Source organism: Phyllobates terribilis, unplaced genomic scaffold (genome assembly GCF_046119375.1).
Source record: "Phyllobates terribilis strain yellow unplaced genomic scaffold, ASM4611937v1 Scaffold_9__5_contigs__length_417890890, whole genome shotgun sequence".
Taxonomy (NCBI): Eukaryota; Metazoa; Chordata; class Amphibia; order Anura; family Dendrobatidae; genus Phyllobates; species Phyllobates terribilis.
In genome coordinates, this window is record NW_027362769.1 from 378,451,767 (window position 1) to 378,466,163 (window position 14,397).

At 42.5% G+C, this 14,397-nt stretch overlaps 1 protein-coding gene across 3 annotated transcripts in view; it reads left to right on the top strand.

Moving 5' to 3' along the window:
• The first annotated feature begins 5,144 nt into the window (after window positions 1-5,144).
• CACNA1H (calcium voltage-gated channel subunit alpha1 H) overlaps window positions 5,145-14,397 on the top strand; it is a 606,200-nt gene continuing 596,947 nt past the window's right edge. For 2 of the 3 annotated variants that reach the window (XM_073648440.1, XM_073648441.1), the window contains exons 1-2: window positions 5,146-5,574; window positions 9,267-9,579. In XM_073648440.1, the coding sequence (XP_073504541.1) occupies window positions 9,282-9,579 (298 nt within the window). In that variant the 5' untranslated portion in view covers window positions 5,146-5,574; window positions 9,267-9,281. Of the gene's footprint in view, window positions 5,575-9,266; window positions 9,580-14,397 lie in introns of all 3 variants that reach the window. The other variant, XM_073648442.1, reaches the window with a different exon arrangement.

Genomic DNA, 14,397 nt, shown 5'->3' on the forward strand with positions numbered 1-14,397 from the left:
AGTAGTGCCGGATATAGTGCTCATATAATAGTGCCAGATACAGTGCCCATATAATAGTGCCAGATACAGTATGTACAATAGGGCCTTAAACGAGACCCAATAGTTGTGCCTGACATAGAGAGACCATACAATACTTGCCACTGTGCCCCTATAAAAGTAAGGAAGCTCGGAGCACTCTGGCCATTCAGACATGATCTGGCTTATTCGTTATATCTATAGTTCATGTTTACCTCTTGTCTCCTCATCCATGCTTTACACTGCAGCTCTGCTCCTTTAGATTGGCTGCTGCCTATGAGCAGAAGCCTACGTGAAAAACTGCTGACATTTACTTACATAAAATGGCGCCACCTGGTGTACAACTGTAATGAGCTGAATGCTGGTGGTCACACATGCTCAGTCACTCTCCTTCCCCCACTCTACTGCAGGACGGTCCATAGTAATAGCGTTCTGCCTGCATGTCAGGACCGGAGCAGCGTCTCTGCAGTATAATGGTAAAGTAGCTGAAAGGACTCCTTCTATAGGAGAAATAAGAAAGAACTATATTGTTAGCTGCCAGAGGGGGAAGGAGACTGATTCTGTTAGAATAACACTGAAAACTGCTTCTATTAACAGCCTTTATTTCGACTTTTCGGACCCCCTTTAACTTGCAATAACGGGCATCTACACCCCTACTATTATCTTCAGGCCCCCTATTAACACCCTGGATAGTCATTTAATGGAGCAGGTTTCTGGATGGAATCTTACGGGCAATGCTCCATGGGAAAAAAAATATGCAAATTAGCAAAGGGAGCAAGTCCAAGACAGCATTGGAGCTGCATACCCCAGGGGAGAAAGCAACATAGCAGATCTATTTCTCCCACGTCCCCCCTAACGAGCTGTTGGAGGATGTCTGACAACCCCCCATACTTGGTAGCTCACGGGGTGGGAGATCTGTAATGTCGCCCCATGGCAGATGGGGGCAGTGTTTGCTCTCTTTTTTGGCTATATACTATATAAATGCAGTTTTCTTCCCCGGCTGATACATTGTTTCCCCCGTGGAGGCTCCTGATGAAGGTCTGAACATTCCTAATGAATGTTCAGACCGCCGGCGCGGCCTGTCAGTGTCTCTGTGGCATCTCTTGTAACACCAGGTTATATATATACCTTATATACCGTGTGCTGTGGAGAATACATAAAGTAATATATATGTGTGTCTGCTGAAATACTCTGTGCTGCAGCTGCTGGGAGCTAACTGTCCATCACTTACCACGCCACATATAGTTTTGTGTTCCATCATCACATGGGTGATGGACAAGTCACTGCCTTCTTCAAGATCAGAACCACTTTACTGCTGAAATACTCTGTGCTGCTGAGACTTTCTGCCTCTTCTACTGTATAACTCTCATTCTTCTTCACCAGTTACTGACACCATGACGCTACCCCTGTCTGACAACTCACTGACTTCCTCAACATCAAAAATCACTGGCTTGCTGAAATACTCTGTGCTGCTGAGAGTTTCTGCCTCTTCCATTGTATTAACCCTCATTCTTTTTCCCTGGTCACTGACAGCATGACACTACCCCTGTCCCCTGCCCAACATCATCACTTAAGTGGACAAGTCATTGCCTTCGAAATAACACACCTGCTGAAACACTCTGTGCTGCTGAGAGTTTCTGCTTCTTCCACTGTATAGCTCTCATTCTCCTTCTCAGGTCGCTGACACCATGACGCTGCCTCTCTGCCTGACGTCATCATCACGTAAGCGCACGAGTCACTGACTTCCTCAATATCAGAATAACTCACCTGCTGAAATACTCTGTGCTGCTAGGGGCCTCTACTCATCCTTCCACTAACTTATATCATACTCCTGTCATATACAGCCCTATTCTAACTAACCTCATCACATAAGTGTACAGAGCGCTCACTCATTGTGTCTGAGAGCACTCACCTGCTGAAATACTCTGTGCTGCTTAGGATCTCTACTCCTTTCACTAAACTACTCTTGTTTCCCTGCTTACATTATATCATTCTCCACTTTAAGATCTGTCCTTACTATCATCATCATGGTCGCAACGTCTTTTGCTCCTAACCTCCTGAAATACTCTGTGCTGCTTAGGATCTCTACTCCTCCCACTAAAGTATCCTTTTATGGCAGTTGACTTTTTTTGCCCACTTGCTTCCATCCTTCATACCATAACACTAGCCTGAGACTAGCCGCCTTTAATTAACCCCACTAAAAATACTCTGTGCTGCTGTGAGAATACTAATTGCATTGGATTTATTCATCACTTGTCCGCTTTAGAGCAAGAGGCTTTCTCACACATGCTAAAAAAGGAGGGGGGATTCCTCTGGATAACCTTATCATGGTGGGATTGATCAAGGATTAAAGACCCTTTAAGGGAATTAAAAAAAAGTTTGCTTATACTGCCACCTAGTGGGAAAATAATTGTCAAGTCCACCATATTTTACTGAGACATTTTAAAGTGTGCACAATGGGGTGAAAATGCCCGAATCCAAGATTAAGGAGGAGCTGATGGCCATGGTGGTGCGATAAAGGGTTAAGCTATGCATATCCTGCAAAATTCATTTACACCGTCCATGAAGTTTCACAAGCCTATGTCTGTAATATACATTAAAAATCTCATTTCCAGCTTTTCCGGTCTAAGCCTCCATTCGATGACTCCCATCATCCTATAGCAGTGTAATAAACCCTTCGCTACTGGATTAGGTGCGTTCGGCGAATCCCATCCAGATGTCACCGACGAGCAGTGCAGGGGTTAATGTAAGGAGCTTAGCGGGATGTGGCTGCCTCTGCTTCACACTGCTGTCCTCAGTCTGCAGAGCTGTGAGATCTGTTAATGAGAGCTGCAGCTGCTGGATGGGGAATTAACCTCATCCTGGACTATCCTGTAGGCTGCGGGCCAATGAGCCACGGTGCAAAAACTATGATGGCAGTTATAGCATCGGTCTCCTCATATGGGACAAAGTGGCCTTTTGGGGTTCACAGGTCCCGGGATTGTCCCCATGGAGGTGCCACTTCTTTGACATGTCCTACAGAAGCTGTGTTGATTATATGGGACAAAGTGGCCTTTTGGGGTTCTCAGGTCCTGGTATTGTCCCCATGGAGGTGCCACTTCTTTGACATCTCCTAAAAAAGTTATATTGATTCTATGGGACAAAGTGGCACTTTGGGCTTCTCAGGTACCGGTATTGTCCCCATGGAGGTGCCACTTCTTTGAAATTTCCTACAAAAGCTGTATTGATTATATGGGACAAAGTGGCCTTTTGGGGTCCTCAAGTACTGGTATTGTCCCCATGGATGTGCCACCTCTTTGTCATCTCTTACAGAAGCTGTATTGATTGTCACTCAGCTTTCCTATAAACAGATATCAATGAGATTGATGACTACGGGGGGATGCGGGCCAATGAGCCACGGTAATAAAAATATAGCTTCCTATAAATTAGGGTCTGCATTCCAAGTATAATGTCAACTATAACATTAGAATCATGGGGAAAAGTGCTCTTTTGGGGTTCTTGTGTCCCGATATTGTCCCCATGGAGGTGCCACCCCTTTGACATCACCTACAGAATCCGTATGAGACTGATGATTACGAGGGGGCAGGGTTGTCTAACAGTCAGATTAAGGGGGGCTTTTGCACCATACATGAGCAGTTGTTGTGTAATTCCCCCGCCATGTGCTGAGCTAGGCTAATTGAGCGCCTTTCCGACCTTGTGCACAGGGAGATCTGTCATTATTTCAGCCTGCATTGCTTATCCTCAGAGAATATGAGGCTGCCCCGGAGGGATGTGGGGGGTGGGCTCGCTGTCACTTCTTTATTACTAAGGTTAGTGGAGCTGCAGCTGCAGCAGAACCTCACCTGTCAATCAACATCCTCTCTGCATTATAGATCAGGCTCCATGACTGAGGGAATCTGCCACAGACATCAGATTTTATTGGGATCCCACAATAATGTAACGTTTATTAGGAACCAATGGAGAAAAGTGGCGTCAGGTGAGTAAGGCAGCTGCTTATCTGTGACTTCTCTGCACATTAATAGGGGATCAGCACTGATAACAGCTGAGCAAAAGTTATTCCCAAGCAATGGGCACTGGGTTACTTAGTGGGGCTGGTCACTCAGGATGACACCTGTCCATATCCTATTTTAGGGCTTATGGATGTTATAGAGGGGGAAGGGTGAGACCCCCACATATTAGATGGATGATGGAGGGAAGAGGTTCTGCAAAAGAGCATACCTGAAAGACTGGGTGTGCCATGAATTTAATTCAATGAACACTATGTAATAAAATATAGGGAGACCATGAGTAGATTAACATCTAGGGTATTTTTCCATGGCAGATTTAGCAAAATATGGGATGCGGGTTTCATCCTTTGCAATGAAACAGGTGAAATCTGCATCTATCCGCATGGAATTACCGTGGCTAAATCTGTGGTTTATATCATTCTCTAATTTTGAGGAGTTTTTTTTTCAGCGTCATTTTAGGTGATGATGATGATGATAATAATAATATGTTGTTATATATTTGATAAACAATGACAACATATTAAATACTAAATAATAAATATAAACAATAAATACATAATAAAGTAACATCGTTAGAGAAAAAAAATACATACAAATATTAATAAAATATTAATTAAAAAATACATTAAATATTTAAAATAATTAAAAAGCTTGAACATAAATCATTAAAAAGAATAATGAAATGAATGCAAATGGTAGGAATGCTAGTAAATAATATAAATTCAGATAACACAGAAACAATAGTAATAAAGTAGCAGTAATGATGCCGGATGCTATAGGCTGACGCTGCATAAATGAGGATGGCAGTGCTGGGTGGCACATGTGTCTGCATGGTGACAGTCCCCAGCTGCCCTCACCTTTAGGGGATGAGACAATGGGAGAACACATGTTCTCACCTGAGCCCCCCTGGGATTGTCAGAGGAGGGCAGTCTGATTTAGGGTGAGGTTGGGGAGGGGTTGATACTCTATCCAGGAATCACCTCCATGCAGAGGTGTCCTGCTCTTAAAGCAACACCTCTCCAGCAATAGCAGCAGCATCCCCCTCCTCCTCCTCTGTGTCCACCTCCCCCTAGCTCTCCTCCTCTCCTCCCTCCCTCATCCCTAGTAGCTTTCTCTCCTCCCTCCTGGTACATGAGTACAAGTTTCCTGCTCAGTTCTGTTAAGGCTTTGCTGGGATGAGGAGTGAATGCTTTCCCTACTGCAAAGAGCTTAAACTCCAAGTTAGCCACATACCCCCATCCTGATCCAAGACCCCCCCAACACCACCACCTCTAACATCACCAGAACTCACTCACTGGATCAAGAAGAAGACCCTTTTTTTTGGATTGTGCTGGATTTACCAACCCTTGGATTGTACTCATCAGGGCACACACCCTGCCTACTTACATCCCACCTGGAGCCCCCTGCCATCTTTGGATATACACCTTTTTGTTTGGCTCTCAGAGGGGGGACCTCTTACCCCTTCCTCCACCCCCTTATTATTACTTTGGGATTTCATGTAAAAGTGGAGGTGAGCTATGCTTTTGGGAAGCCAGGATTCCGTTAAATTAAGGTAAGGACACGATTGGCACTAGATGGGCGCCCACCACATTGTAGGGTCACTCCCTGGAGGTTTTGGGCTCAGGGGGTCTCTTTTGGTGCTCAGGCACCAAGTGTTTGGGGTACCATCAGCAGTAGAACTAATAGGAAGGGCTGGGTACCTTTAATTCTAATGTTGCCAGGTGGCACCTGTACCATTTTACACCAAGCTTTTGGGGTGGATTTGGACTTTTAACCCTTATACTGCTGTGTGACACCTAAGTGGATCATCATCGAGTGCTACTGGACTATTAGGCGGGTGCGTGCTTTTAACCCTTAGAGTGGCACCTGTGTTTGCGTTACCATCACCCACTACTATGGGACCACAGTAGTAGGATATATGATTCTGAGCTTAAGTTTTTAGGGTACCATTATCAAAAGCTGGCAATCAGCTAGGGTGGGTAAGGTATTTTAACACTAGGGGTGCTGAGTGGCACCTTCGTGATTGGGTTACCACCATCATTAGAAGCTGTGGATCTGGTAGGGTGAGTAAAGTTCTTTTGATGGCACCTGGTCATCAAAGATGTCTCAAGTCCCTAATAGGTGCTACTGGGTGGGCAACTCTAGTTTGGGGTATATAAGGGTTTCTTTTTTTTTTTAACCCTTTTGAGAAAGGGAAGCATTGAAGTATCAAGGTTGGACATGGATCATTAACCCTTTCGATTCATGGCACGGACCAGGGAAGGCGACAATTGATACTAATGTGGAAGAAGATAGAATGTTGGTTGCGGCAGATGATACATTGTATCTTGTTATTGTAAAGGGAAGGGGAGGGGACATTAATTGGTTAATAGAGTGTCATCATTACCAGTAAAGGCTCTGGGATTTTTATGTAAGCCTTAAGTTAACTTATTTAGCATGCACATATGTTGTACCCCAGCAAAGGCACATCAGGAACCAATTCCCTCTCCCCAGCCCTGCTCAAGTCTTCAGCCTGTTTTTCACTTTTCACAAACACATCTCTTCCTAATTTGGGCACAGGCAATCATTATAAGCCTTCATATAACAGGGCAATGGCAAAAAGCAGCTTGGGATATATTGTATGTATAGTATGTGTCTACTGTACATTGGCCGTCTGTAAACTGTATACATTACATAGCTCGCCTGTGCATACTCAGTGCTGCTCAGACAGCATGCACTATATGATCTATAGGGTCATTATAAATATATGACTGTATTATGTACACAGGTATACACTCTGTATCGCATCTGCCCATACATCATATGTACATTGTATATGCTGCGCTGTATATTCATATTTCATAGCGATATTCTTTGTATACATTATACATTGTCTCTGTCTGGGCAAAGATACTGGATAATATATGGGAGGGATTGTATATACATCCCTTGGAGCTCTATATTGTAGCCAATTAGATATTTTGAGCCTAGTAACCTCTAAGTCGGATATGGGGTCGGGTATATCGGCCACATGTCTATACCCTTTAAGGACCACTTGTGATGGGCATCATATGCTCAAGGCTTATTAGAGGGAATGATCACATTTCTATAGACATCAGGCTTCCCAAAGTGGAAGGGGTTCCTGCCAGGCAGGAATTGGCATCACTATCAGGGAGTGCCCGCTGCCAGACAAAGAGCCTCAGATACTTTTCTTTTTGCCATGCAGAAATCATTTTCATTCATCAGATGCAGAAAATCCCCTTGAATTATTAGTAATTGAGGGACAGTGTGGTGGGCATGGCACATGTCTCCTATGGAGGGTGCCCCGTTATAACACCTATATGGGTTATTACGTTATAGGCTTCCATGCGCTTCTCCCAATTCTACCATCTCATCTGTGGGATCCCGCAATAATCTCTCCCATTGTCTTCTTTCTGCCCTTGTCTCGTTACGTTCCTTGAAATGTATGGTCCTCCCTGCCACCTCCTTCTTCTTTGTACCATCTGTTTATTAGTGATATGTATTTTCTTGACATTTTCCACTTCCCTTATTCTCAATGCTGGATTTTAGTGCTTGGTCGAATGCTGATTTTGGACACACTTTAGGACATTGTAGGTTCTTCTTGGTAGAACGGTGAAGCCTTCTCACTGGGGAAGGGTGGACCAAGAATTTTCAGAAACCTTGGCTTGATAGAATCAATGAATATGGTATCATGATATAGGGCGCCAGTTACTCTTTTCTCCACTCATAATGTCCGTCAGCCATAGTGTCCATCAGCCAAAGATGTCCCTCAACCAAAGGTGAGGAATCTTACCCTAGAATAAAAAGATGGAATCCTTAAGTCTTCTCTCCTTTAATTCCTTTCACCTTATTGATTACTAAAATCAGTTTAGGTGAAGACCAACATGGACACCAGTACAGATCCTCTAAGTAGTCGACTCCTGAAAGGCAAATCCACCATTAGTCATGAACTACCTACAGGACCTGTAATGGTCTTCACTTTCCTAACTTCAGCTTGGGTGAAGACCTTTACAGGTCTTGTAGGTAGTCCACTCCTGAGGGGCAAATCTACCTTGATGAGGAGCCTTAAAGAACTTCTTACCCTACAATAAAAATGAGGAATTCTCAATTCTTCTTTTCTTTCACCCTCTTCCTTATCATTTTCAGCTTAAGTAAAGACCAACATAGACACTATTATGGGCCCTCTAAGTCGTCCACTCCTGAAAGGCAAGTCTACCTTTAGTCATGGACTTATCACAGGACCTCTAATGGTCTTTACCTTCCTAACATCAGCTTGGGTGAAGACCATTACAGGTCCTATAGGTAGACAACTCCTGAAGGGCAAATCTACCTTGATGAGGAGCCTTAAAGAACTTCTTAAGCTACAATAAAAATAAGCAATCCTCAATTCTTCTTTTCTTTCACCCTCTTACTTATCAATTTCAGCTTAAGTGAAGACCATCATAGACACTATTATAGGTCCTCTAACTAGTCCACTCCTGAAAGACAAATCTACCTTTAGTCATGGACTTCTTACAGGACCTATAATGATCTTCACCTTCCTAACATTAGCTTGGATGAAGACCATTACAGATCCTGTAGGTAGTCTACTCCGGAAGGGAAAATATACCTATAGTAGTCTAGTCTGAAATCTTATTCTTATCCCTTTCACCCTCGTGATTACTAATATCAGTTTGAGTGAAGACCATTAGATGTCTTCTGGTCTCCTGAAGGGTAAATTGTTCTGCGGAACAGGATTTGCCATTAAGAAAGTTGAATCTAACCAACCATGGGAGTGGGAATAACAGCCATATTTATATTGATCCATCTTTTCCGTGTATGAGTAAGAAGAAGATTTCTTGACCTTTCCAGATGTTTTTAGGAGGTGGTGTTCTCTGGGTGGTCGTTGAAGAAAGGTCCATATACCTTAGACTAAATGCGATGAAAATAGATCATTTCAACCATAACAAACTTTGGACAGTTAAAATTTAGTTTAGCCGGGCTAAAGTTATTTCTTTGGAAGAACATTTGCTAAAAGATTGTTCATCCTAAAGTGTGTTCAGCTACTTCGCCAAAATGATCCTTCACCAGCCGATAGTTCGATGAACAATTGTTCAACCTACTTCCATCCAATGTGTTTGGCCACCTTCTTCAAATGAATGACCATAAACATTAACCATCGAGTCCTTTATTGACCATTGTGATACTCTTTTTGGGTTGACCAACCTATAGACCTTAATGTATTTCTGTGCTCCTCTTCTTCAGGTGCCGTTTGCTATCATGACTGATGGCGAGAGAAGAGAGCCTTTCCAGCCACTGGCCGGAGATGATATCAGGGTTCCTATACCCCCCATGCCACCGGTGGGGGACCCTGGTGAAGATGAGGACGGGGGAAGTGCAGAGAAATCAGCTCTGGGAAGTTTGGGCTCAGGAGGATCTTCGAGCAGGAGTCGGGAACAAGGTCATGGATCTGAGGAAGGTGAACAGGTCCCGTACCCAGCGTTGGCTCCCACTGTATTCTTCTGGCTTAAGCAGACCACCCGTCCACGGAGCTGGTGTCTGAGACTGGTCTGTAACCCATATCCTTTCCTGGAAATTCTATAACGTTCTGCGACATCCCTCATTCTCTCACGTAGGAGAAGGGACCTGGTAGGAAATTGGTGGTGATGATCATGATGGTTTCTCTAATTCGTCTGCTTCGAAGTTGCTTTTGCTTTCTTTGGATGAAAGTTTCCAACAGGGGAAGCAGGCCGACTGCTTAAATCGAAAAAACAGATGCAGCAGAGCTGAAATTGTCACTTAACTCTTCGCAGCTGTGTCCTTTCTACGTTGCGATAGCTCTCTGATATAAGGTCACCCTACATTAGTATGACAAACTCAGCCCTGCTACATCTGCGATGGTGACAGCTTGAGACAAGACAATTGGGTCTGGATGTGGATTGGAGAGAACAAGGCTCGTTCTGATGACTTCCTCGGGAGATGATTAGGACTAGGTGTGAGTTTATGTAATCTGAGGTGATCTGAGGTCTGGTCCTGGACCCCGAAACTGAATCTCCCGAGGATCCGCGCTCTGTAGTGATAACGGAGGAGGAGAAACTTGTTCAGATCAGATGGATCTTGTTCTTCTGTGGATTGTCCTTGTGGATTCTTTGATGTGTGAAAGTTCTAGGCTGATGGGACTGAAATTTATGGATAAAGGGAAAAGGGCAAGGATGGAAGAGATTGTGGGGATCACTATTATCTATCATCTATCTATTATCTATTATCTATCTATTATCTATTATCTATCTATTATCTATCTATTATCTATTATCTATCTATTATCTATCTATTATCTATCTATCATCTATCTATTATCTATCATCTATCTATTATCTATCTATTATCTATCTATTATCTATCTATCATCTATCTATTATCTATCTATTATCTATCATCTATCTATCATCTATCTATTATCTATCTATTATCTATCTATCATATATCTATTATCTCTCTATTATCTATCTATCATCTATCTATTATCTATCATCTATCTATCATCTATCTATTATCTATCATCTATCTATTATCTATCATCTATCTATTATCTATCTATCATCTATTATCTATCTATCATCTATCTATTTTCTATCATTTATCTATCACTATTATCTATCTATTATCTATCTATCATCTATCTATTATCTATCATCTATCTATTATCTATCTATTATCTATCTATTATCTATCTATCTATCATCTATCTATTATCTATCATCTATCTATTATCTATCTATTATCTATCTATCATCTATCTATTATCTATCTATTATCTATCATCTATCTATCATCTATCTATTATCTATCTATTATCTATCTATCATATATCTATTATCTCTCTATTATCTATCTATCATCTATCTATTATCTATCATCTATCTATCATCTATCTATTATCTATCATCTATCTATTATCTATCATCTATCTATTATCTATCTATCATCTATTATCTATCTATCATCTATCTATTATCTATCTATCATCTATCTATCTATATCTATTATCTATCTATCATCTATCTATCATCTATCTATTATCTATCTATTATCTATCTTTTATCTATCTATCTATCCATCCATCCTATATTCTAATACCTTACAGCCTTATAACTATAATCTTACATTTTTCTTGCCTTTTATGTGTTAAACATCCATTTCCGTCCATATAACTCTTCACCCTTATGGATCTGATGATCCTATATACTCGGCGCTGCTCTTTCTGGATTGTTTTCTGTGCTTTGGTGCTGTGACGAGCAGATATTATATTGTGCCCCGCACTTCTCACCCTGCGGCAGAGCTGGCTTTGTCGTGTGCTCTGGATGGTTAATACCATAGGAGTAGCCTAGATCCCCTATGACAAAGCTAGCTCTGCCGCTGAGACTCTCACATGCGGAGACCCCGGCGTTACTGCGGAGGCTGCACGTATAGATATATTATATGGAGGCGTCACACTGATGCCACACACAGTGAGCGGCGGACATTGTGCAGCCTTGCCAGTGATGCCGGGTATTCTCGATCTGCCGGTCCTGGTGATCACTAGGAGATAATGAATGTCGTGTACACGGCTCGCCGGCTGACGATGACTCTCCATCCGATGCTTTGTGTATAGAGGCGGCCGGGAGAGAGAACTTTTTCCATGATATGATGGTGATTTAGTAGGAGCGAAGCCGAGCGGCTTCCTAATTGTGTTAGCGATGGCTGGCGGGACACGGAGCGGGACGCTGTGCGCCATTAACCCTGCCGTCTCCTCTGCCCCTTTAAAACGCGTGACATGAAGTCACCGGTGCCCATATCGCCATATTAGGCAATAGCCAGCACGGCCGGCGGCGGGGCACGGCGGAGAGGCCACGGATACTTTGTAGTGTCTCGTGGAAGCCAGGAAGGAGCGGCCCCCTGCTAGGTGCGCGGAGCAGCGGGGATTGTATATAAAGCGCTGTCTTCTGTACACATGGATGGACCGTCTGCTTGTCTGCTCCACAGAAATCCAGGAAACAGTTCTGCTGATTGATGGCCTGTTCTGATCCAGACTTTGCATGCAAAGACCCCATTCCCCTCCTCAGATCCTGTCTTCTCCATCCTGTCCTGGCGATGTGTGAAAGCCACAGGCGCAGTCCGGGGCGACGCTGGGAAGCAGGCTGGGGGAATGGAGACCCACAGCAGCCAGAAAGTGAGGCCCCTGCCCTCAGCTGCCTCCCCAGCACTCGTCTGACTGCACCTAACAGGGGTCTGCTGCCCCCAATATTACACCAGACCCGTGTACAGGTGCCCCGCCAGAACTACCCCAGAATGGAGCCCCTTTCTGCAGATAATACTGCTATAGTGTTCTCACATAATACTGCCATATAGATAACACATAATACCGTCATATAGATCACACATAATACCGCCATATAGATCACACATAATACTGTCATATAAATCACACATAATACCATCATATAAATCACACATAATACTGTCCTATAGATCACACATAATACCGCCAAATAAATCACACATAATACTGTCATATAGACAACACATAATGCCGCCATATAAATCACACATAATACCATCATATAAATCACACATAATACCGCCATATAGATCACACATAATACCACCATATACATCACACATAATAGTGACATATAGATTACACATAATACTGCCATATAAATCACACATAATACCGCCATATAGATCACACATAATACTGTCATATAAATCACACATAATACCATCATATAAATCACACATAATACTGTCCTATAGATCACACATAATACCGCCAAATAAATCACACATAATACTGTCATATAGATCACACATAATGCCGCCATATAAATCACACATAATACCATCATATAAATCACACATAATACCGCCATATAGATCACACATAATACCACCATATACATCACACATAATAGTGACATATAGATTACACATAATACTGCCATATAAATCACACATAATACCGCCATATAGATCACACATAATACCATCATCATAGAAATCACACATAATACCGCCATATAGATCACGCATAATACTGTCATATAGATCACACATAATACCGTCATATAGATCACACATAATACCGCCATATAGATCACACATAATACCATCATATAAATCACACATAATACCGCCATATAGATCACGCATAATACTGTCATATAGATCACACATAATACCGCCATATAAATCACACATAATACCATCATATAAACCACACATAATACCGCCATATAGATCACACATAATACCGTCATATAGATCACACATAATACCTCCATATAGATCACACATAATACCGTCATATAGATCACACATAATACCGCCATATAGATCACACATAATACCGCCATATAAATCACACATAATACCATCATATAAATCATACATAATACCGCCATATAGATCACACATAATACCGTCATATAGATCACACATAATACCATCATATAAATCATACATAATACCGCCATATAGATCACACATAATACTGCCATATAGATCACACATAATACCGTCATATAGATCACACATAATACTGCCATATGCATCACAAATAATATTGACATATAGATCACACATAATGCCATCATATAGATCACACATAATACTTCACCCCCATTCCTGGGTCTGGGGGATGCTCGTCCTTACCGCCATGCCGTGCTGACGTTTGTACTTTGCCGGCAGCACCATGCCTGTAGCCTGAGGCTGAGTGCAGAAGCTGTAGCTGAACCAGTGATGACATCACACAGGGGTGACATTGTGAGGTTGTGATGTCATCGTTGTGCAATAATCTTCCCATGTCATTTCCTTCTGCATCTGGTGATCGCACAGGAGCAGCCCCCAGCAGTGTGATACCAGAGGGTAATAGCTGCCTGTAAAGATTAATTCCACCATTTACCTCTGCACAGTGGCTGATAACAGAAGACAGTAGCCTGACTGAATAATAGAGTTATATACAGTGTGTGCCTGGTACATAGTAATCAGTGTACACTTCCCATAGAAGTCGATGCAGATTGCTCACAGCGATTAGTATTGACGTCTCTGACTTTGTGTCATGTGACCTTCCTGCGGCAGCCGCTGCGTGGCACGTGGAGCACGGGAAGCTGCCCATGGCGTCTGTTCTCAGCCCCTCGAGGACGGGAACTGCAGGGAAAACTGGGAACGTACAGTATTGTTCCTCAGTGCTATTATTTGCCAGTACAGTTACAGTATTATGTTAGAACTATATGGCGGTATTATGTAATAAATATATATATATATATATGGTGGCATTATGTGTGGTGTGTGGTCTATATGGCAGTATTATATAAGAAATATATATGGCGGCATTATGTGTGGTCTATATGGCAGT